The 25,482-nt window shown below is 41.6% G+C and overlaps 1 protein-coding gene across 17 annotated transcripts in view; it reads left to right on the forward strand.

Moving 5' to 3' along the window:
- Window positions 1-25,482, forward strand: part of SYNE1 (spectrin repeat containing nuclear envelope protein 1) — a 479,896-nt gene that overhangs the window by 353,296 nt on the left and 101,118 nt on the right. For all 17 annotated transcript variants that reach the window (XM_047769899.1, XM_047769909.1, XM_047769910.1 and 14 more), the window contains 11 exons: window positions 3,417-3,518; window positions 6,503-6,622; window positions 8,142-8,342; window positions 11,469-11,642; window positions 13,390-13,521; window positions 14,411-14,607; window positions 15,560-15,692; window positions 16,074-16,256; window positions 17,752-17,901; window positions 18,964-19,140; window positions 19,846-20,001. In XM_047769899.1, the coding sequence (XP_047625855.1) occupies window positions 3,417-3,518; window positions 6,503-6,622; window positions 8,142-8,342; window positions 11,469-11,642; window positions 13,390-13,521; window positions 14,411-14,607; window positions 15,560-15,692; window positions 16,074-16,256; window positions 17,752-17,901; window positions 18,964-19,140; window positions 19,846-20,001 (1,725 nt within the window). The remainder of the gene's footprint in view (window positions 1-3,416; window positions 3,519-6,502; window positions 6,623-8,141; window positions 8,343-11,468; window positions 11,643-13,389; window positions 13,522-14,410; window positions 14,608-15,559; window positions 15,693-16,073; window positions 16,257-17,751; window positions 17,902-18,963; window positions 19,141-19,845; window positions 20,002-25,482) is intronic.

The following is a 25,482-nucleotide window of genomic DNA, read 5'->3' on the forward strand; positions in this document are numbered from 1 at the left end:
CCTCAACTATTAAATAGTGTCCTTAATAACCACCTTATAGGATTTTGTGAGGATAAAATGAGTCAAAGTGTGTAAGATACTTTGAACAGTGTCTGAAACATAGTAAGCACTCAGCAAATTTTGTTACTGTTTTTGCTATTAATAGTATTGACTATAACATATATAATATCTGGAACCAATGGAAAAGTGAAATTATTTCTCCAAGGTTATTTAACCATCAAGAACTAGAGCCAGGATTTGGCTAAAGACAAAAGAACATTTGTATTGTTGGGGTGATGGCAGGGGAGATGGAGAATTGTAGACCCATTCAAGATATATTTAGAAGGCAGAATCCACAGGGGAGCACTTGTTGATGGTGTGAATCTGGGGAACAAGAGAAAGTGGGACTGCTGAGGAACCCTCGGGACTCTGACTTGAGCATCTCAGGGGCATTGGCTGACAGAGGAGACAGGTAGGAGTGGTACCATTGACCAGTGGGCAAGACTGGGTGGTTGGCGGTACCATGTGCCTGGATGGTACCGCTGGGTAGAATTAAGATACTCAGGTGCATAGTCACAAGTCTGTGGCTTAGAAAAATGACCCACACTGGCTATTTGTATTTGTATCTGTCATGTTGTGTAGTGCACAGAGAGGGATGAGCATTCCCCTTGGAGTCAGAAAACCTGGGGTTGATTATTTGAGTATTTGCTCTTGAATATAAGATCCAATTGCATCAATATGCACATGTGGTATGTCTAAAATCAGCAAAACTGTTGTGCAACATAAGGAAACTTGTTTCGTTATCCTAAAATTCCTCTTGCGGAGTCTACTGGTAGATCAGCGGGCTAAGGATCTGGTGTTGTCACTGCTGTGGTGTCACGTTGGTGGCCCGGGTTTGATTCCTGGCCCAGAAACTTCTGTATGCCATAGGAGCAGCCAAAAATAAAAAAGGAAAAATAAAATAAAATAAAATAAAATGTAATTTCCTCTGGCACAAAATAATGCACAGTTTTGACAGCATCCAAGTCTATCAGCCATGAATGAGGTGGGTTCAATGTGCAAATGTGTGCATCGCTAGGAGGCATATTTCCCTTTTTCAAATTGCGCTTACTGTCTAGTGTCTTTGGCGCTTTTAAAGTGTTATTGGTAGTCATAGCCAGTCAGAGTAAAAAAATGAACCAAGCACGAGTACTCTGGAACTTATTTTGGGTAGAGGAGCAAGAGCAGAACAAGTAATCATAAAATTCTCTTTCAATCACGTTCTCTATTTTCCTTCTGCCAACAAGTTTCTACTTGATGGTGGCCAGCTCACGAACAAAAACTGACATTTCAAAATGTTTGTGCTCCAATTTAATTGAGAGAAAGGGTTCCAATGTTAATATAATTAAAGGTCAAGTCACAATCCATTTTATTTTACGATGCACCACACACCTGGTGTATTGTCAGTGCTCACTGTTTATTGGAACTGCAGCCTTCCTTTTCCAGTTAACTGCGGAGTCCTAGCCTTTGCCAGACTGCTAACATTATCCTATAGGCAACAGACAACCTGGAAGAATGGGTAGATGTTAAGTTGATGTATATTACCTACAGGGAATCACAAGTTAATTTTCAGTTATTCCGTATTTTTGAAATTTTTATTCATAGACTTAACCCCAAATAAATTTCCTGGATATTTTTCTAATTGAGTATTTTATTTGAAAAAAAACAAAAAAGGGCAGATTTTTTTATTATTATTAAGTGAGTGAGGCAGCACAAATGATTTTAAAACATGAAACTTTCTATAGACCTGTTACTCAAACAGCTAGAACGCTGCCTCATTATGCCCCACAAGTAATTTCAGTGACCGTAAGAAAAAGATTGTGATGTCTGTATCCTGAGTAGTATCACAAGTGTGGTAATAAGAAATGGTTAAAGCCTTCAGATTTTCATGTTTAGAAAATATGAACATGGAGTTCCCCAGTGGCTCAGCGGGTTAAGGATCTGTCGTTGTCCTTGCTATGGCTCAGGTAGCTGCTGTGGCACAGTTTCGATCCCTGGCCCAGGACCTTCTGCATGCTGTGATGAGATATAAAGATGATGTACAGGAAATGCACATACCCTCTTTATTTCTCACCAATGTCATCTCCTCCTGTAGATGAACTAAAGTTTTTCTAAGTACGTGTGGCCAATAAGGACTTTATTTCTTTTGAATCTATTCAAATGAGTGGGAAACACCTTTTCTTATGCACACAAACAGATAAATGTGTCATGATACTAATGGCCTGTGTGTCCTCAGTGTGAGCACAGCTGAATTATACAAGCATTATCATAACTCATGAGCAGAACCCTTGGTTCTGGCATTGTTTTTCTAGTGCTGGTATCACAATTTCATATTTAGTCTGCACGTAAGATTGCAGATCAGTTTGGGTTTTGGTGAGTGACAATGATTGCTTCTTAGGATTCTTTTTTTTAACTACAATTCACCTATTTTGCTTGGCCTCGCATTTTGTGTTACAATGTTTGCACATATCCTTAATGACTTTTTTCTTCCTTGGGGCCGTTATCCTTCTCCCGAGAGAGAATTTTTGCATCTTGGAGACATACACGGGTATGTGATCAGCCCCCAGTGAGGAGAATGTGCTGAGTCAGACATCAGCCTATGAAGAGCAACCAGCTCATTATTAGTTAGACTTTTCTAACTCATAAGGAATAGCGCATATTTGCTATTTCAGGAGAAAAAAATTTAAATTTTATGCTTCGAATTTTGTTCCAGTTCACTATTCCTTTTAGAATTGAGTATCAAAATTCTGATAGTTATCTCCTTTCTTTACAAAGCTAACTCATCATAAGTCTGTTTAGACATTGAATGAGTGATGTTTATGAACAAAAGGCTTATTAGCTAAGATCTCTTCATGTTGTCTCTTCGCATGCCTTTGTCATTGTGAATAAAATTTATTTTCTAAACTTCAGGATGGCTTTTCACAGGCTGTAAAAATCCTTTGAAAATAGGCGAAAGAAGGAAATGGGGGAGAGAGGGAAGGAGAAGGAAGAAGGAAAAAGGGATTATAATTATTCCTGAGAATAATATTTCCCCCAAATCAATATAACACCTGCAGTTTGTTTTACTAGATAGAAGATGAGTGTGATGTTTCCGCTGCGATGTTTAAATGTGCTCATTCACTACAGAAATAACAAGGTGACCAGGGTGACCAATATCGCCTCTTATTTGCACTTCGTCTCCATTTGTATCGTGTTGGAAATGCTTTGTCTAACAAATTCTTCAAAAGTCCCTTTTAGCACATGTGTAACTTGCTACCATTCCTTTTCCTTTCCCATGGGACAATGTTTCTTCTGGGCGTTAAATTCCTACACCTGTAGATTTATTTCTAAGATTGTGTGTACAACCACTTGCAATTTCCTGCTACATCGGTTAAGCCTTTCGCTGCTCTCTTCCTTAGAATGACCTGAAGGTGCTGTTTACATCACTGGCTGACCACAAGTACATCATTCTGCAGAAACTGGCAAATGTCTTTGAACAACCTGTGGCAGAGCAAATAGAGGTATTGATAGCTGCCTTTTTCCAGTAAAGCAACTGCAATGAGTAGTACTGACCAATATAATGAAAGTAAATTTCACAGGTACAAATAAATAACTAGGGCTATGTCTTTGAAAAAAATGGAAAGTAGCTTAAAAAGTACTAATTCCATCCCTACCCTCCTTGGGTTAAAGAGGTAATAGTAGCAGAAAGCATGGGGACTTACTCATCTTCTGAGTCGTGTCATTCTGACCTGGAGCAGACCTGTTGCCCCATAAGCCTTGTTGCACAGCTGTATTCCGGGCTCTCCCTTTACTTCCCGTTCTGAAGATTTCCTTCCTTTCTCCCTTCTGTTGGGTCTTCTCCTCCCTGGGTCCCAAGTCTTCTTTTCTGCATTGCTTCCTTGTTTTATGAGTGCACACCCTTACTAAGAAAGGATGCATGCTAGATAAACTCACTGTTTTGCATGTCTGAAGATTTTCTGGTACTCTGCTCACACTTTATTGATAGCTTGGCTCTTTCTAGAATTCTTGCTCAGTTCTTTAAAGAGTTTTGAGGCTTTTCCCTCCATTGTTTTCTAGCTTCCAGCATTGGCTTGAGGAATCTCAAAGTCTGCTAACTCCCAAAAGCCCCCAGTGTTTTGAAATTTCACAGGAATGGTCCTATGGGGGAGTCTGTTTTATCCACTGGGCTGGGAGCTCAGTGGGCTCTTGAGATCTGGCTGCTCTCATCTTTCCATTCTGGAAATGTTTCTGAGACTTATTTTAAATATTTTTTCAGCCCTCTGTTTTATCTGTCTCCTTTTCTGAAACTCCTTTTAGGCAGCTCTTGGATATTCTGGTCCAGTCCTCTGATTTTCTGATCAAGAGACATTTCTCTCTGTGTTTTTTTGCTCCACTTTCTGGAGACTTCCTCAATTTCAACTCCCAAACTTTTCTTTTGACTTTTGCCTTTCTGCTCTCATGTGTTTCATCTTCCCAGAGCTCTTTTTGGTTCTCTGAATGATCTGGTTTGATCTGGTTTTGGGGTATTCTGTTCTTTTTAAATTAGATGTATTACCTTTCCTAACCTCTCTGGGTATATTAATGATTTGGGGGAATGAAGGGATTTTTTGGGGAGGGGTGAGGGGGTCGTTTGTTTTTCTTGTATAATCTGTTATCCTCCAGGTTGCTTTTATTTGTTTGCTTATTTTGGTCTTTGTCTTTCTCAGATATCTGTACATGCTTTGTTGTCTATTCGCATTTAGGTTGGGGGACTAAACAGCTGAATGGGAACTTCGTGAATGGATGGGGCTCAAGAATTTTGAGATTTATTGAAAAATGATCTGTGTGGGCTCTTTGTTGGACAATCCTTGTGCCAGGCATTTTAGGTCTTTCCTATTGGTCTTTCCATGTTCTCCCACACCCTTGCCCTCTGTCTGGAGAGTAGACACATGACTTCAGCCCTCTAGAGGGTGTGGGGCTCCACATTCAGCATTTAATGGGCACTCAGTAACTTTGTCCCCTGGTTTTCAGTGGAGGACTCACGCCCATAACTGTCTCTGGTGCCTCTCTGCCAGAAAATGAACTTTCAGGGAGGTCCTGTTGTAGCTCAGCAGTAATAACCCGACTAGGATCCATGAGGATGCAGGTTCAATCCCTGGCCCTGCTCTGTGGGTTAAGAATCCATCGTTGCCATGAGCCGTGGCGTAGGTCACAGTCACGGCTCAGATCTGGTGTTGCTGTGGCTGTGTCGTAGGCCAGTGGCTACAGCTCCGATTAGACCCCTCTCCTGGGAACTTCTGTATGCTGCAAGTGTGGCCCTAAAGAGCAAAAAAAAAAAAAGAGAGAGAGAGAGAAAAGAAAAAAAGAAAATGAATTTTCAGTCTTTCACCAAGGAAGGAAGGAGCCAGCGTGGAATAAGGCGAGAGATCTGGGGAACTGAGCTGCTCTTTAAGCAGCCTTCCCCCACAGCCCTCCCCGTTAGCATCCTATCCCGCCTTGCCCAGAGCCCCATCAGTTCCCGTCGCTGCAGTCTGGTGGTAAAGAACCTCAGCGAGCTTTGGATTCTGCCTTCTCAGATTTTCCTAAGCCAATGGCCATGTAGCCTTTGGATTTTCAGCTGGCAAAATTTTGTTAGTATTATCTTCTTTCCTGTTTCCTTGCCCTTGTAGATTTATGGGGCAGGGGAAACATACCCGAAAACAAGCAAACAAAATATTGGCTCTGGTTGTAGTGGGGACTCGGGAAAGAGAAAATAAGACACATGTGTTCCATCTGCCATCTGGAGTCTGTGTTCTTTTCATCCTTCAAGGGCAGCTGAGGTTGCTTGTCTTCCAAGAGCCTCCTTGCCCTGCCCAAGGATTCACTGCTGACTCTCTGCTCCAAAGTCCTCTCACAGGGATGAGCTGCGTCGGGCTTAGTACAGAATCGTATTTAGCCTTGTTTGGTTTTCTTTTCTTTACCCCGGCTTCCTAACCACAGCGTAAGCTCCTAGAAGGCCAGCTTGGGGTCTTGTCCTGCTTCCACAGACCTCACGTGGGAAGACCGAGGTCAACAGTAGCTGTCACTTTCAGACTGGGTTACTCGCCGTTCCATTTGATAACAAGGAAGCTCTCCCTGACCAGACCGTAACAGAATTTCCTCCTGCCTCTCCAACCCTCTCTCTCTCTCTCTCTCTAAGGATGCTCAAAACTGCATTTCAGAAACCAGAACGTGATCCCCTGGAAAATCTCAGCCAAATACTTTTTTCTAGCTGTGTTCCAAAATCGCACTTCTTTTTCGGGTCATTATTCACAAATTTTCCTTAGTGGTTCAAGGAAGCCACGCTAAGCCTCTCCTGTCTCTTTATCTTTAAAATATCTGGTTTAGTACAATCAGAGGCCTTCTTCTGTATTCTGTAAAATAGGGTCCAGAGATTTTATATTGCATGGGAAATGTTCTTGATGGGGTCGGGGAAGACACAATAGTCATATTTTGCGCGGAAAATTGCTTATGGGCTTTTTAATGAAATGACATAAATCTTACATAGGCAATACAGCAGGCTGAAGATGGGCTGAAGGAGTTGGATGCCGGAATCACTGAACTAAAAAGGCGTGGTGACAAGTTGCAGATTGAGCAGCCTTCTGTGCAAGAACTCTCCAAACTCCAGGTACAATGGCCCTCAGCTTCCACGGTATATCCTAACTTGAAGTCAAGAGAAAAAAAAAATTAGTTGCTGTAATTTTTTGCGTGTTTTCTCTTTTATAAAATTCATTTCTTTCAGGCCCTCGTCACTCTTCAAAGTAACTTTTAGAACATTTTCTGAAACCTTTACCACATCTAGGACAATGGAATAAGTTGACATGTTTTGAGATTTCCTGAAGGGTGATCTGGGTGGGCTCTTTGCTGGAGAATCCTTGTGTCAGATATTTAAGTTTTTTCTTGTAATTTCTTAATATGCTAAGATTTTCTCACACTGTTATTATTCCAGGGGCAAAGCATTACAGTATAGTTTAGTTGCAACATGTTGTATTCTACTGTAGAAAATGCAGTCATTGGTGATCCTACCTAGAAAGGTTTAAAAAAGGCTCTCTGCCTTGCATTGTGCTATACTCCCCCAAAACTGTTTTAGGGAAAAAATACTTAAGATCAGGCTTTTTAGAAAGTGTCTTTTCCCCAGTGTTCAGAATTACAGTTTATATTTCATACATGTTTGAATGGAAAAGAGACATTGTTTCCATTCCAGAACAACAGAGAAATGAAACTGGAAGGTAGCCGGATTCTAAACAGACCTCCTGGCATCTTTTAGGGTAGAGAGTAACACTTTGGATGAATGTTTTCTCAATCTGGCACCTAGGCAAGAATCTGATATCAGGATGGTAAGAACATACCGGGAGAGTAACCCAGCAAAGTGTAGCATCTCATAGGCAACACAGTGTAATGATATTAAGGGGAAAAAAGTGCATGTTAAGCTATCTTTGCACGTCTTATATAGAACTCTTGAGTCCAGTGCAGGGTCACAAGCTCTTTCTTTTGAGAAAGTAAAATACCTCCTATTTTTAAAAGACCATTTTTTATTTCAACTGTCTCACTCCATTATCTCACATTTCATAATGTCATGAGGCCCCTGCCCCCACTCTGTCCTCTTTAGACAGTTTTCTGACAGAACTTAAATGTCAGGTGGAAGAGTCAAGCGTCATTGCTGTAAATAGGCATTAAAGTTGAACTTTTCCAGATTGGGCCATTTGGGCCTGCTCAACCTTAATATGATACATTAATCAGGCCCATATGGCGCAAATAAATTTTGTATTTGGTGTATCGTCACCCGCTAAAATGTCTTTCCAACTTAAATAGTTATTTATTTACTCCACCACATTTGGCAAAAACACTGCCTTTTAAAGTCTTTCTGCTCCCATCGAACTCCTGTTTCTGTAGCTCTTTCTTTGAGGAATGGTCCCAAATCTGATTATCACTTAGCCGACAAAACGTTGAGGATACTCTATTCAGACTTACTCTAAAATTATAAAACTTGAGAGCCTTATAAAAATTAGAACTACATTTTCTGTGACATTTCCCTCAACCCCTTGTCAGCATTTTAATGCCCCATAAACTACTAACATCCAGAAGGGACAGTGTCGAGCATACCTCATGTAGAAGTAAATTTGAGGATATCACTGTCTGCTTCTTAGGACATGTATGATGAGCTGATGGTGACCATTGGCTCGCGGCGGAGTGGGCTGAACCAGAATCTTGCGCTCAAGAGTCAGTATGAAAGGGCCCTACAAGATCTGGCGGACCTGCTAGAAACTGGACAAGAGAAGATGGCAGGAGACCAGAAGATTATCGTCTCTTCCAAGGAGGAAATCCAACAACTTCTTGACAAACATAAGGTAAGAAAAAAAAAAAAGAGAGAGAGAAAGAAAATATAGTTTTAGAAACATATGCTCATTCACTAATAGATTTAGTAAGATCTAATATCATCAATCTTTCATGAGTTTCTACTTAGATAAATTCCTCTTTAAAGTGGTCCACATATGTGTATTCAAACCCACTGGCATTCAACAGCACAGAAAAATTATAAAGGATATATACATTTTTACCATTATTTATGTATTTATTTCTTGGTCGCACCCACGGCATGTGGAAGTTCCTAAGCTAGGGATCGAACCTGCACCATAGCAGTGGTAATGCTAAATCCTTAACTGCTAGGCTACCAAGGAACTCCTAGAGGATATATTCATATAATTTTGGAAGTTAACAGAAAATACCAATCTTAGCAGGAATTGTCACAATCAGTATTAGCCAGGCTTTCTCCCTTCATAAACTGACACCGACGGGCAACCCAGGGACTCTCTTCAAAGGAGCCCAGCTTCGGTCTTTACTCTGCTCTTCCCCTTTGTGTCTCTCGTTTGTTCCTCTGGTCCTAGGTGTTCTCTCTGCTCTCTCTTGCCTCGGCCAAGAACTCCCCGCTCTGCTCTGGGAACGCAGAGCTGCGCACTCAGCTCTGGATGGGGTTTATGTCTGTTACGTGCCTCTTCCAGCTCTTCTGGCTCTTAAGCACAGGCGCCTCTCTGGTTGCCATGAGCTTCAAGAGTTTCTTCCTGGGGACAACAAGTGCTTTTACTACATAACCGAACTTGGTTGGCCTGAAATTGTTCCATCCATGTGTGCCGTCACTAAGTTCAGGTTAGACACTGCGCCTTGGTAAAGGAATGCCGATTTAATGCACACACATAAATAACTCTGGCATTATTAGCCATCATTCCAAAAAGAGCAGATTTGCCAGTGCAGAGACTCAACTGCCCTCAGAGTGGAAATTTCATATAGGGAAACTTTAAAAGTTCCCTTGGATTATAGATGGTTAATTATTCTCCCATCATGTAGCTCTCTGATGGCTTATAAAGGTAGATTTTTGGGGAAGAGGGGGGAGAAAATTTTACTTCATGCTATTTTTCCCAGAGGTTTTGGTCCAAAACATTGTGATTTATTAAAGGCTTATCATTTGGCTTTGAAAACACTGCTTTAAAGTTCACAGCTGGCTTTTCTCAAATCTTTGACCATAGCAATAAAATATCATCCTGAGTTATTCCAGAGGGGAACCTGGGATCAATGAGTATAAATAACAGAGAAATAAAGCTCAATAGATGAGGAGCGCTTGACGACGGCCCTTCTGGCCAAGAGAAGGCCCTCCAAGGCCGCCCGCTGGAGACGGGGTTGGAAAAGGAATATCAGCTTTCTGTGAATGTTGGGCTAAGTGACCTCCCAGTTCTCTTCCAAATTTAAGATTCTCTGATATAATAATTGTCAGTTAAAAATAATGAGTCTAGCGCCTATCGACCAGGCCATTTTCTGAGGGAGAGTGCTGTGTGACCTTGGGCGTGTGACATTAGACTGGGGCTCAGAGGCTGTAAAATGGGGAATAAAAGTACCTAACCTCGCCGAGTTGTTATAGGCATTTAGTGAGTTGGTCACTGAAGTGTTTATAGAGTGTTTGGCACACAGTACACACTCAGTGTTGGCTGATCTTATCAATTCCTGGTCCTTTCGTTTCATCCGTGGTGCTGGGAACAGGAAATGGGGTAACCCTCTCCCCATCCTCTGGGGCCTCTTATATATAAAAAGTAACATTTCAAAACACATTCGTGGAGTTCCCCATTGTGGCTCAATGGGTTAAGAAACTGACTAGTATCCATGAGGATGCGGGTTCCATCCCTGGCCTTGCTCAGGGGGTTAAGGATCCCGCGTTGCTGTGGCTGTGGTGTAGGTCGCAGATGCAGCTCAGATTAGACTCCTAGGCTGGGAACCTCTATGTGCCTCCAGTGCAGCCCTAAAAAGACAAAAAAATAAAAAAACACATTCGTGGAGTTCCTGCCATACCTCAGCAGTAATGAACCCAACTAGTATCTAAGAGGACTCGAGTTCAATCCCCATCCTCGCTCCGTGGGTTAAGGATCTGATGTGGCAGTGGCTGTGATGTAGGCCGGCAGCTGCAGCTCCGATTGGACCCCTAGCCTGTGAACTTCCATATGCCGTATTCAGTAGGTAGGGTCCTTAAAAAAAATAAAATAGACAAAATGCATCCATAGGGCTGTGCAAGGCCTACGTTTCTGCTGGGTGTAAGTATATCATGAGGGAAATATACAAATATGTAGTGTCATTCAGTGTATGTGAAGTTGTTCTGGGCAGTGAGGGTTCAACACAGCGAAAGCTCTGGGAATTCAAAGAGGGTAGAGCTCAGGCCCAGCGGCGGAGGAAGAAAAGTGGTGAAGGAGTCAGGATCAGGCAGCCCGGGGAGAAGCACTGAGGATGAGAGAATGGACACTAATGTGTCCGAGAAGCAGGGAGGCGAGTCTGGGTGGCCGAGGAAGCAAGGGTCCCTCCAGATGGCGCGGGGTGAGGGCTTGAGAGTTCGGCGGAGTTTGCTCACAGCTGGTCCCACGGGAAGGGCTCTGTGTTGGGGACAGAACGTCTGCAGCAGGGCAGGGGGCAGGTGCTCTGAGTGGGGGGCAAAGAGAGGCCAACTAGGACACTGGAGTCTCTGAGGACGCGCTGAGGCGGAGGCCGGACGGGGAGGACCAGCATTGCTCAGAAAGGAGCTGCGTTCCATCAGCTTCAGTGTCCAGAGCAGTTGTTTGTTTCTTTTTTTTTTCTTTTTTTTTTGGTCTTTTTGCCTTTTCTAGGGCCGCTCCTGCAGCATATGGAGGTTCCCAGGCTAGGGGTCAAATTGGAGCTGTAGCCACCGGCCTACGCCAGAGCCACAGCAACACGGGATCCGAGCCAAGTCTGCAACCTACACCACAGCTCACGGCAAGATCCTTAACCAGATCCTTATGCCAGATCCTTATGCCAGATCCTTAACCCACTGAGCAAGGCCAGGAATCGAACCCTCAACCTCATGGTTCCTCGTCGGATTCGTTAACCACTGCACCACGATGGGAACTCCCATCCAAAGCAGTTTTTATCTCAAGGTAGGGTACGGATGAGTTGCCCACCTCTTTCTCTCTGAAAAATTGCAGGAATACTTTCAGGGCCTGGAGTCTCATATGATCTTGACCGAAACACTCTTCAGGAAGATAATCAGCTTTGCAGTCCTGCAGGAAACTCAGAACCACACAGAGCTGATGGCGCAGGCTTCAGCGGTGCTCAAGAGGGCTCACAAGAGGGGCGTGGAGTTGGAGTACATTCTAGAGGTGAGACTCTGGAGGCCGCCTCTCCCCTCCCCCGCCCAGCATACTCCCCACAGACAAGCAGACGCTTCAGGAGGGGGGTATTCGGTCCCGCAGGTTGCCTCTCGGGCCCTGGAGGTCTCCCAGACTCAGCATCCGGTGGGTGGCCTTGTGCCTCTAGCACGGCCTCTTTACTCTGAGATAGAGGCTGTGCCTTTCTGTGAGTTCCGCTGCGTAAAACTTAATTTCAGATTGAGCGTGACAACATTTGGGGTCTTACGAGGTCGGACTGAAATACTGCTGATCTTTGCTATAAATTATTGAAAAAGACCTCACATGATTTTAAAACAGGGTTTTTTAATTTTAAAGAAAAATCATAATTTAAGAATAAGTGATTGGGGATTTCTCCTTAGGAGAATGTCTATACCACATATTGTTGTTTCTTAAATGTCTGTGTAGGATTTTGCGGCAGTGGTGGTAGGGGTTGGCCACTGTAGTAGCAGCTTGATGTGAAATCTCACTTTCCAGACCAGGGATTAAACCTCCAGACCCAGTGGTGAAAGCATCAAATCCTAACCGCCAGACCACCAGAGAACTCCCTGTGTCTTTTTTTTTTTCCTTTTTAAAACGTTTTATTGAAATGTAGTTGATTTACAAGGTTTGTTAATTTCTGCTGTACAGCAAAGCGGTTCAAGTATACATGTCTACACGTCCATTCTCTTTCAGCGTCTTTTCCCGTGTAGGTTATCAGGGAGTATTAATTAGAGTTCCTGTGCTATACTGCAGGTTCCCATTGACCGTCCATTCCGTATATAATAGTTGGCACATACCAATCCCTAACCCCCAGTCCATCCCGACCCCACCACCTTTCCCTTTTGGGAACCACAGTTTGCTTTCGAAGTCTGTGAGTCTGTTTCGGTTTTGCAGATAAGTTTATTTGTATCTTTTTTGTTTAGATTCCACATATAAATGATGGCATGATGTTTGCCTTTCTCTGTCTGCCTTAGTCTTTCCGTCTTCACCAAGAATGATCTGATCACCGAATTCGCTTCCTCTACTCTGGGAAGTGAACACACCCATCCGCTTTACTTAAGGCATGTGTTTCGTCATCACTGCAGCAAAGGCTGAAACCCTGAAGAGCCAATGTGCTACATACATTATTTCATTCCATCCTCAGAGTGGACAAGATAATTGTTATTATCCCCGTTTTTTTTTTAATGTTGAAAATGAGGTGCAGGGAGAGGGAGTGGGATGGACTGGGAGTTTGGGGTTACTAGATAACAAACTATTACATTGAGAATGGATAAGCCATGAGTTCCTACTGGACCTCACAGGGAACTAAACCCAATCCCTTGGGACAGACCATGATGGATTATCGTAAAAGAAAAAGAAAGAATATATAGGTGTGTGAGTGACTGGGTCACTTGGCTGTACAGGAGAAATAGGCACACCACTGTACATCAACTACGCTTTACTCTAAAAGTATACATTTTAAAAAATAAAACGCAGTTCAGAGACATGCAGTAACTTGCCCATGTCAGACAGCTAGTTAGTGGCAGGTCTGAAAGCCCGTTCATAATGCTTTTCAGGGTCACCATCTGATTATTTGTTTCAAAGCCATCTCTGGCTTCCCAAAGCAAACCCTCAATGCAGACCTCTCTTCCCCTGCACGTCTTTCAAGAAACTCTATCTGGTAGGTATTTGCACACAAAGAGGAATGCTGGTTCCTTAATGCAGCTGTTGAGCTCACAGACTGGTATTGTGTTTCTAGACATGGTCCCATCTGGATCAGGACCACCGGGAGCTCCGCAGGCAGCTGGAGATGGTGGAAAGCAGCATCCCAAGCGTGGGCCTGGTGGAGGAGAGTGAGGACAGGCTCATCGACCGGATAACACTTTACCAGGTCAGCATCCAAATGATATCTTGGTGTAAAAAGCTGCCACATTTCCTCTTGAAGCTTTCCCGGAGTTTTAACGGGACCTAAGCAAACTTGCAATCAAATATTTTATTAGGTCCTTTTACTTTAGTTTCAAGCTATTGACATTGTTGAAAAAAGATTTTAAGTGTCTGTTTCGTAATAGAACATAAAAAGGTATTTTTTTTTTTTAATGAGAGCCCCTTTTGAAAATTCAGCCTCCTCTAAGCATTTTTTATTGTTTTTTGCTGAAGTCACACTATCTTGAAATAATTAGTTTGTTGTTTTATAATTGCGCGTTAAAAAGCCCTTTTTCTTATATATAATTTTGAAAATTCAACCTCCATCAAGCTTTTTTTTGGAGTTTATGCTGGCGTCACACTAGTCTTTTTTCTTTTTTTTGCTTTTTAGGGCCACACCCATGACATATGGAGGTTCCTAGGCTAGGGGTTGAATCAGAGCTACAGCTTTGGACCTACACCACAGCCACAGCTAAGCAGGATCAGGGCCTCATCTTCGACCTACACCACAGCTCATAGCAATGCTGGATCCTTAACCCACTGAGTGAGGCCAGGGAACCCGCAACCTCATGGTTACTAGTCAGACTCGTTTCCATTGCACCACAATGGAACACCGTGGGTGTCACACTATTCTTGAAATAATAATGCTTTGACAGTTTTAAGTGCACTTCAAGTTACTATAAAAAAAAATCCATAGCTAGGTATAGATGAAACATCTCGAAGTTTCCAATGTAACTTGGATGTCAATAGTTGAAATTTGACTAATGGGTAATAGGAACATGGCGGAGAAGTTACCGTCTTGAAGGAGAAAAGGTGCATTAGCTAAACTTTTGACCGAGTCTTTTAAATCATTTCAGCACTTGAAATCCAGCCTTAATGAACACCAGCCCAAGTTATATCAGGTCCTAGATGATGGCAAAAGACTTCTCATGTCTGTTAGCTGCTCAGATCTAGAAAGTCAGCTCAATCAGCTTGGAGAACACTGGTTAAATGATACCAACAAGGTGGCCAAGGAACTTCACAGACTGGAAACAATACTGAAACACTGGACCAGGTAATGCAGTGACTATTTTGCAAATATTTGAATTCATCCTACAGAGTAGTTATGAGACTCATGGGTGCCTCAGTCGAAAAAAATGTGGTCCCTCTAGGAACTCATCACAAAGTTTGGCAAATAAAGACAAGCACAAAGTTTCTAACTGGCTTCTTGTCTAATGGTATAAACATGTATTTAAAAGTGGGTAGAGGAGGCAGGTGCTATGTAGAACATCTTACTTTTTTTTTTTTTGTCATTTTAGGGCCATCCCTGGAGCATATGGAGGTTCCCAAGCTAGGGGTTGAATTGGAGCTACAGCTGCTGGCCTATGCCATAGCCACAGCAATGACAGATCCAAGCTGCATCTGTGACCTACACCACAGCTCACGGCAACACCGGATCCTTAACCCACTGAGCGAGGCCAGGGGTCAAACGTGTGTCCTCGTGGATGCTGGTCAGATTGGTTTCCCCTGAGCCGTGACAGGAACTCCAGTACATCTTACCTTTGAGCCGGCATCCCTGCAGCCTCCTGACTGTACATGGATGGTCACAGTAAAACCTTCGAAGGAAAGAAAGAGAAAGTGTGTTTTGAGAAGGGAGTTTCTAGCACACTGGGAGGTATTCGAGAGCAGTGGATGGTTTTTTACAGAATGAAATCCTGTATTTTTATGCCGCCCTTATTTGGAAGAACTTTTCACAGCAACCATCTAATGTTTTCTGAATCGCCTTAATATGAAGGAGTAGGAGGAAGACTTTTTTTATTTTTACCTTCGAGGTAGGAAAGCCGAAAGTCAGAGAGACTGACTTACGGTATGAACAGTAAGGGAAGGGAATCTGAGAGTGTCACTCCAGGGCATTATTCTCCTAAATCTGTCCTGTCTCCTTTTAAAATTAGCATTGGGGAATAACATGGCTTAGCATGGGGTAGGGATTGGATGTTGGCTTAATAGGCTTATTTCTATCCTTATAGATATCAAAGGGAATCTTCAGATCTAATCCACTGGTTACAGTCTGCAAAAGACAGGCTGGAATTTTGGACTCAGCAGTCTGTGACAGTCCCGCAAGAACTGGAAATGGTCCGTGATCATCTGAACGCTTTTCTGGTGAGCTCAAGAATCTAAAGCATCTGATTCGATTTTATTTTGGGGGGCCTTTACGCGAGGCCCGACTTACACCAGTGAAAAGGAAGTCAGCTTTCGATGGATGTACCTGATAAGTCAAGCTGTGGAGAATTTGGCAGTGTTAACTCTGTGCATTGAATAATTATGCAAAATACGAGAGCTCTGCATTGCCTTTTCAAAGTAGTTTTTAAGTAATGTTGGCTCGCATTCAGGGCAAGGGGGCATTGCTTTTGTTTTCCTCCAGAGTGTCCATACCAGCACTCCTCTTCAAGATGTAAAGGAAAACTATTTCTATAATATCTCTTTCCTGAAATGAAAGGTCTGGCTCCTTAATCCTGATTTGAACATTGCTCCTTCTTTTAGGAGTTTTCCAAAGAGGTAGATGCCAAATCCACCCTGAAATCATCTGTTCTGAGCACTGGAAATCAGCTCCTTCGATTAAAGAAAGTGGACACAGCTGCCCTGCGCTCCGAGCTGTCACACATCGATAGCCAGTGGAATGGCCTGCTGACCAATATCCCAGCCGTACAGGAAAAGCTCCACCAGGTACACGAGTAATCGCCGCTTGAATCGGTCATAATTGATGTAAGCAGTATGAGATCGAGAAGTACGTTAATCTGCTTTTGCTCACAAAGTTAAAGCAGCTTCATTTTTTTTTTTTTTTGTCTTTTTGCTATTTCTTTGGGCCGCTCCCGCGGCATATGGAGGTTCCCAGGCTAGGGGTCGAATCGGAGCTGTAGCCACTGGCCTACGCCAGAGCCACAGCAACTCAGGATCCGAGCCGCGTCTGCAGCCTACACCACAGCTCATGGCAACGCCGGATCGTTAACCCACTGAGCAAGGGCAGGGACCGAACCCACAACCTCATGGTTCCTAGTCGGATTCGTTAACCACTGCGCCACGGCGGGAACTCCAAGCAGCTTCATCTTGAACATCTTTTCTCTCTTCTTGTGTTGCACGCTAAGAGTGAAGGGCTCTATAAACGCCATGTCTACAAATTCCCTCTTCTGAGGGTTACTCTGTGTGTGTGTGTGTGTGTGTGTGTTTCAGATGCCTTGCCTGTCCTGTTTCCATTCTTTGTTTCCTCATAAATAAAATGTGGGTAACTAGACCTCTCTCATGAAGTGAGTACTTAAGACGATTTACCAATAATACGTGTCCAAGACCTATCATCTTACCGACAATAGAGCCGGCATTCCACAAGTCAAGGGAAGTAACGGAAGAGAGAAGTAAGTCGTTCTCTCTTCTGGAAACATGCTTCTCTCCCCTGAGCTCCCAGAAATTTTGTCTTTATTTCTCTTGGGCATTTCTCACTATGTACAAGGTGTGATAGAGGGGTTTCATATAAATGTCTTAGTCCTTCTCATCAGCAGCTGTATATTTCTGGAGGGCAGAAAACATCTCATATTCGGTTCTGTATTTTCCTGCACCACGTGGAAGTCCATACATATTTTAAATGGTGACTTTTGTTCTTCCTCATCATTATACGTGTTTGCAGAAATATATGATATATTCAGGAAGATTCAGGATTCTGAGTATATTTTAGTGAAAGACTGAGGAAGTTGGCCATACACCGTGGAATAAGTATCAGAGCGCCCAAAATCTAGAAAATGGTAGTGTGTAGTGTGGTGGTATTTTTCTTCCGTCTTTTTACATTCCTGGGTCATAATACACAGAGCTTTTACAAGACAATTAATAAAATACATCTGGTGAATGTTTTGTAGTTAAGTTTTTTTCGAATACTCGTAAAACTAGCTATAAAATAAGAATAATATTTTCTTCTTGCTGGTGTTTTGATTAATTAGGTAGTGTTTATGCAATTTTTCTAGTATTCAATGTTGAGTGAACACAAGAGGACTGTTATTGTTCAGTGTTTGCCTGATGCTTAATTTCAAGCTTCTAACGAGGTTGGGATCCAACAATGTCATTAAGAAGTGTTATCTCTGCTGGTACTTTAAGAGGAATTAATAAGGTTTTAGGTTAACAGACATCGGGGTTGAATTTTAGCGCTTGTGACTTGTTCTGTCTCTGACATGGGCAGCTCCAGATGGACAAGCTGCCTTCTCGCCACGCCATTTCTGAAGTCATGGCTTGGATTTCTCTCATGGAAAATGTTATCCAAAAAGATGAAGAGCATATAAAAAATTCCATCGGTTACAAGGCAATTCATGAATACCTTCAGAAATATAAGGTAATTGAACTGTTTTTTTCTTTTCATATTTCAGGACTATTTTTGAAGGAACTCAAAAACTTAAATTTTAGACATGCCTGTTGTGGCTCAGGGGGTTAAGACTCCAGCTAGTATCCATGAGGATTCAGGTTCAATCCCTGGCCTTGCTCAGTGCATTAGGGATCTGGTGTTGCCATGGGCTGTGGTGTAGGTTGCAGACAAGGCTCAGATCCCGCATTGCCGTGGCTGTCGTGTAGGCCAGCAGCTGCAGCTCTATTCAACCCCTAACCTGGGAACTTCCATATGCCACAGGTGCAGCCCTAAAAAGAAAAAAAAAAAAAACCCTCAAAGTACAAAAACCAGGTCCTAAAATATATATTTCATACATAGTGACCAGATAGGCAGACAGTAGTAAGAAAATTGCCTCCCTAGTTATAGGCACAGAAAAGTTATCCAGTATTAGGAAGAATTTTGAATAAGATTTTGTGTCATTTTAAGGCATCATAAAAATAAATATTATGATTTATAAATATTTTATGGTGGGATTATGTATTTTGTCCAATTCCACTTCATCTCTCTAAAAAATATATTTGATATATCTATAAATTCAAATTTTCACAAGTTCAAATTCACTATAGTTATACGTTCAAAATGTATCAATTTAATTTGTGTTCAGTAGATTCATATATATATATTTTTTTTCCAACTTCTGAAAACAGGTTATATTAATACACACAGATTGTGCCATTTGGACTAAATCGTGGAAGTGATAGTTATTTTTCTTTTTTGGCCACACCCACGGTATATGGAAGTTCCCAGGCCAGGGATTGAAACCGAGCCACAGCTGTGACCTATGCCACAGCTGCAGCAACAGCAGCTACTTAACCCCCTGCACTCATCAGGGGATCAAACCCGTGCTGCCTCAGAGACAGGGCCAGATCTTAACCCTCTGTGCCACAGGGGAACTCCCCAGATGTGTTCGTATTAATCTTAAAGTTACTTAAGGCTTTCCAACTCCTGGTATAATGTAAGAAATTTAGACATATGACCTTCTCTTCTTATTTTCTCCTTTCTGTTTTATAGGGTTTTAAGATCGACATTAACTGTAAGCAGCTGACAGTTGATTTTGTGAACCAATCCGTGCTCCAAATCAGCAGTCAGGACGTGGAAAGTAAACGCAGCGATAAGACCGATTTTGCTGAGCAACTTGGGGCAATGAATAAAAGCTGGCAAATCCTGCAGGGTCTAGTAACTGAGAAGGTGAGCCGGGTGTTCTCTGCTGTCCGCATTTCGTGAAACCTCCAAGGACAGGTGCTCTCTTGTAAAGAAAACCCACCCCACAGATAGTACAGCTGCCCTGGACACAGCGCTCCTTCTGAAGAGACCACCACTGAAGTGACACTGAAGGCTGTCACTCTAACCATTCTTTAGTCCTGTTAATATTTTCTCTGTGTCCCCTCTACTCTTGGACTATTTCATATTATTTTAGTTTATGAAAGACGTCTCAATTTCTTTTTCCTTTGCTTCAAGTCGACTGAAGTTCTTTGTTTAATTATAATCATTGACTCACACTTTTTAATATCTCCCCCCCTTTTTAGTCTTTTTAGGGCTGCACCCACAGCATAGGGGGTTCCCAGGCTAGGGGTCGAATTGGGGCTACAGCTGATGGCCTACACCACAGCCACAGCAACACGGGATCCGAGCCTCGTCTGCGACCTACACCATAGCTCATGGCAACACCAGATCCTTAACCCACAGATCAAGGCCAGGGATCGAACCTGCGACTTCATGGATACTGTTCAGATTCATTTCCACTGAACCACAACGGAAACTCCTTAACATTCACTTTTAATCCTATATACAATGGACCGTATTGTAAGAATTTGTAGTGTGGAGTAAATAGTGACCTGCCAGTGACTGATTCTAAAATAAAATTGCAAATTTCATTTCGTTATGTTTGCTCAGATTCAGCTGTTGGAAGGCTTGTTGGAATCTTGGTCAGAGTATGAAAATAACGTACAATGTCTGAAAACTTGGTTTGAAACCCAGGAAAAGAGACTGAAACAACAACATCGCATTGGAGATCAGGCTTCAGTTCAGAACTCGTTGAAAGACTGCCAGGTAACTTGTCCAGGTGGCCGACAGGCACGGCTTCACAGTTTCAGGGCGATGCTGAAGGAATTTTCAGGTCCTGAGAATGGAGAGCTCCGTATTGGAGAATGTTGCATTTGATAACAAATTCTTCTGATTATGTGAGTTTATAGGTTTTTTTTTTAAACTATTAAGTTTTTTCACCTGTTTTTAGAAGCTTGAAATTATGAGAGTTTTCAAACACTTTCATAGAGAATGCTGCTAACCCCCTATACTGATCATCAGTTTCAATAATTATCAAGATTTTGACATCTTTGCCTGCATTATTTCTTTGCTTCGTAAAGATTTTTTAGTGATTTGCAGACATGATATTTTATTCCTGCATGCTGCAGTACACATCTCTAAAAAATTGACTTCTTATATAACTATAGTATTGCTATCACAAGAAATTTACCCCAATCCCTTAATATTATTTAATGCCCAACTCATAACACCATTTCCTCAACTGTCTTTATTTTTTTTAAGATTTTTATTTTTTCTATTATATTTGATTTACAATGTTCTGTCAGTTTCTGCTGTACAGCAAAGAGACCCAGTCACACACACACACAAATTTATATACATTCTTTTTCTCACATTATCTTCCATCGTGTTCTATCACAAGTGACTAGATATAGTTCCCTGTGTTACACAATAGATCTCATTGCTTATCCACTCCAAATGCAATAGTTTGTATCTACTAACCCCAGACTCCCAGTCCATCCCACTCCCTCCCCCTTCACCTTGGCAACCACAAGTCTGTTCTCCAAGTCTAGGAGTTTATTTCTTTTCTATAAAAAGATTCATTTGGATTTATTAGATTCCAGATATGTGATATCATATGGTATTTGTTTTTCTCTTTCTGACTTACTTCACTTAGTATGAGAGTCTCTAGTTCCATCCATGTTGCAGTTCTTTTTTATGGCAGAGTAGTATTCCATTGTGTATATATACATCTTCTCAATCCATTCATCTGTCCATGGACATTTAGGTTGTTTCCATGTCTTGGCTATTGTGAATTGTGCTGCAGTGAACATTGGGGTGCATGTATCTTTTTGAATTGTGGTTTTGTCTGGATAGATGCCCAGGAGTGAGATTGCTGGATCATATGATAATTCTATATTTCGTTTTCTGAGGTACCTCCATACTGTTTTCTATAGTGGTTATACAAATTTACATTCCCACCAACAGTGAAGGAAGGTATCCTTTTCTCTACACCCTCTCCAGCATTTGTTATTTGTTGACTCTTTAATGATGGCCATTCTGACCAGTGTGAGGTGGTCCTCAACTGTCTTTAAAGTATCTTGTTTTGGAGTTCCCACTGTGGCACAGTGGATTAAGAATCTGACTGCAGCGGCTTGGGTCGCCATGGAGATGCGGATTCAATCTCTGGCCCAGGGCAGTGTGTTAAAAGGATCCAGTGTTGCTACAAGGTGCTATGTAGGTCACAGCTGCAACTCCAATTCAGTCCCTGGCCTGGGAACTTCCATATGCCACAGTTGTGGCCATGGCCATAAAAATTTTTTTTCTATTCTTTTTTTTTTTCACTAATTTATTTAAGATACGAGAGCATTCATTCCTACATTTGCACAGTAGATCTCTTGAGTCTCTTTAATATTTTTTGAATACTTTTACCTTGTTGCAGAATCAGCAGACTGGCTTCAGGTTCAGGATTAGCCTGTTTACTTCTTCAAGATGCTCTTATTTTCCCTGTATTTCCTGTAAATGGAAGTTAGCACTAGAGGCTTGATTGGATTCTGGTTCAACTCCAGTGAGCCAGTGCTTCACAGGGGACAGTGTTACTTCCTACCGTGTCCCATCAGGGAGGCTCAGCTGCACCTGCTTGTTCTCCTGCTAATGCTAAGGATCTTGGTCCAGGTGGTGCAAGCATCCTCTAAATGCTTCCCAGTGACTTAGGACTACTTGGTATTTCCTCACGTATTCTTATTTATGCAAAAGAAATGTAAGCTCTTACAGTTAGTTCTGTAATTTAAAAAAAAATAATGCAGTCCTTTGTAATGTGTTACAGATTAGCTGTGATGATTCGCTGTAGTATTTCTTAAGAACAATTGAAGACGTAACTGTGAAGCGATTCTAAAGAAATGCTCCTTTCCACAAATCCTGTTTTTATATTTTAGCTTTCAAAAAGAAAGGCCATTGATAAGGATCTTCCTTCCAACCAGCGTTTTTTTTTTTTCCTTTGGGGGCATGTGTAAAGACAGATGTATTTAAGCTCTCAGTCAAAGCCTTTTGGTTCAGAAAAGGAAGAGCAGATGCTCTTGTGCTGGGCTGACAAGCTAATGGATCACAATTTCCAGGGTGCATAAGAATGGCAAAGAAAACTATATCATACAGAGAAATACCTTCAAATTAAAAAAAAAAAAAAAAAAGCTTCACATCAGAAGATGGACATGTAAAACATGAAGCCCAAAAACATGCATCAACTACTCTGATTGCTTTCCAGTTCTCTGGGGGTCAGCAGTATTTCTAATTTAGGCTATCGATTTTTTTTTTTTTTGGTCTTTTTGCCTTTTCTAAGCCTGCTTCTTCGGCATATGGAGGTTTCCAGGCTAGGGGTCTAATCAGAGCTGTAGCGGCTTGGCCTACGCCAGAGCCACAGCAACGCGGGATCTGAGCCACGTCTGCGACTTACACCACAGCTCATGGCAATGCTGGATCCTTAACCCACTGAGCAAGGCCAGGGATTGAACCCACAACCTCATGGTTCCTAGTCGGATTTGTTAACCACTGTGCCATGACGGGAACTCCTATCCATTCTAAAATGTATAAGGAAGCCAGAATTTCAGAATTTTACCTCAAAGGATGACTTCCTAAGTTAAAATGTTTTCATTAAAGTTAAACAATCATTTAGGCATTAACATTAGCAACTTTAGTGCCTTCTTGTTACATTATTGTGCTAAACTTGGCTATTAAAAGATGAAATAATAGGTTAATATAACTTTCCCTTGCCTTTTTTTCTTCCTTCTCTAGTTTTCTTTTTCTCTTTCTTCATATTTTTTCTTCTTCTCCTTAATGTGCTTTTTTCTGCCATTTTCCATTTTCTTTTTATGTACATGTCTTCTGTTTAACAGAGAGGGAGAATATTGCTGGCTGGAAAATGTAGCAAAAACTTGGCCAAGTTTCACTCCTTTTTGGACCAAATTTTAGTCTCCTAGAGGTCACACCAGGCAGTGTCAAGAAGGAAGGCTTCAAGTGTGATGGAAAGAACTTTACTCCAGTGCCGACTGGTGATTTTAAATGAAAAATCTTTCTTTCTTTGGAAAACGAAGAACAGAATGGAATTAGCCCACTTGAGGGGCATCACATATAAATCACAATAGCTTAACTGGCAGTTTCCATTTGGCCGTACCCTAAACCTTGATAAAAATTTATTGTCATTTTTGAGAAATCGTTCCTCTGGACCAAAGTGTAGAATTCAAGCCAGCATACTTACATTGGTGACTGGATTCAAGCTTTATTTTGTTTTAAAAATCTTGAATATTTTCCCACTCTTTCAAAGTGATTTATGAATTTCAGCCAACATAAAAATGATATTTATGAATTAACCCAAGTTAAGAATGATTTATTATAGCAAAAAAATGTTAGGTTTGGCTTTTTTCTTCATTGATCAGAAACAGAATCATTTTTTAATTATTATTGGAGGGAAAGAACCTCCTTTGTTTTGCATGAAATATATATTTCATTCCTGTTTCCCTCCTAGATTTTGCTTCTATGCCAATATAAATGAGCAGGGTATTTTTGAGATGTGTTTCTAAGCAATGGATCATTCATTTAATATTGCTCACTTAAAAAGTTAACATTTTTGGGTAAATGAGAATAAATTTAATTCCCGTGGTTGAATTTTAGAAACATATTAAAGACACGTTGGAAGGGTTATTTATGGTTGTTTAATCTTTTAGGCAAAGCAGAAAGAAAAATCCTTAAGTATTGAAGTCCATCATGTTTTCTATACTGTATAAAGAACATGTAGTCCTAATTATCACTATGTTCATTCTTGGTTTTTTTTTTTTTTTTTTTTTTTTTAGGGCCGCAATCGAGGCACATGGACATTCCCAGGCTAGGGGTCAAATCAGAGCTGTCCCTGCCAGCCTACGCCACAGCCACAGCAATCCAGGATCCGAGCCACATCTGTGACCTACACTACAGCTCACCACAATGCCGGATCCTTAACCCGCTGAGCAAGGCTAGGGATCGAACCTGCATTCTCATGGATGCTAGTCAGATTCATTAACTGCTGAGCCATGACGGGAACTCCTATTCTTGGCTTTAATTGTAAAATCTGTCAAAATATTGATGAAATTATAAAGTGTAAATGAAAGAACTGTTATTAAAAACAAAAATATTTCTTTAGGCTACTAACCTCATGAACTTCTGATTCCTCCGTAAGTGTTAAGGAGAGAAAATAAATACATTTGCACTGAAGCAGGACACACTACCAAATGGCTGAATAAAATAATAATTTTACATTTGCGTTGTTTTTAACAACTTAAAAGGGATTTCATATCTATACCTAACTAATATTACCTTTTTGACATAAGCAAATGTATTATTATTCCTATTTTATAAACAAGTAGAGAATGACTAAAAGATTGGACCACGCAGAAACAAAAGTTAAAGAGGCACATTTGCCACTAAAACAGCAGAGTCTAGGATTTCTCACTAGTCCCCTATCCATAGCACCACCCAAGCCCAATATAGTTAACTGTGTGTGCATCATGAGAGGGAGGTGGAAATCTTTTTCGCAGAATTGAGACATTATACAAAACGTAAACTATTTTGCAATTTTCTTCACTCTAATCTCCAGGGCCTGCACATCTGCATAGCTAGTTCTAGGGATGTACTTCTGAGTATGAGAATGTAACGCGGCCTGAATGGACAGCTTCTCACAACATCCCAACGTGGATTTTACATCTTCTCCACACACAATTCACTTCTAGATTACGCGCCTCCAGCACTGGGATGGGAGTCATTGAGCTCAGAAGTCTTGTTTTGTTTTGTTTTGTTTTTTGCTTCTTAGAGCTGCACCTGTGGCGTATGGAAGTTCAGCTGCTGGCCACAGCCACAGTCACAGCAAAACCAGATCCCTGACCCACCGAGAGAAGCCAGGGATCAAACCTGCATCCTCATGAATACTAGTCAGATTCGTTTCTGCTGAGCCACAACGGGAACTCCTCAGAAGTCTAGGGTTCTAATTCTGCTGTAGCCCATCTAGACCTGGACAGATGGGGTAACTTCATCTCCCGCTTGTTCGTCCACACGATGTTGCCAGCACACTCAAGCTGCCTTGGTGAGCATTCCAAATTTTCATATGGCATTAAAATATCTGGATTATGATGTGTGGTTAAGTATGATCTCGAGATTACTGCCTCCTTTCATTTTCTTTTTTGAACATGTCATATGACTGTTATAAAGCCACATCCTAAAGGAAATGAAGATTTGGATCATGAAGAA

The sequence above is a fragment of the Phacochoerus africanus genome, chromosome 2 (assembly GCF_016906955.1).
Source record: "Phacochoerus africanus isolate WHEZ1 chromosome 2, ROS_Pafr_v1, whole genome shotgun sequence".
Lineage (NCBI taxonomy): Eukaryota > Metazoa > Chordata > Mammalia > Artiodactyla > Suidae > Phacochoerus > Phacochoerus africanus.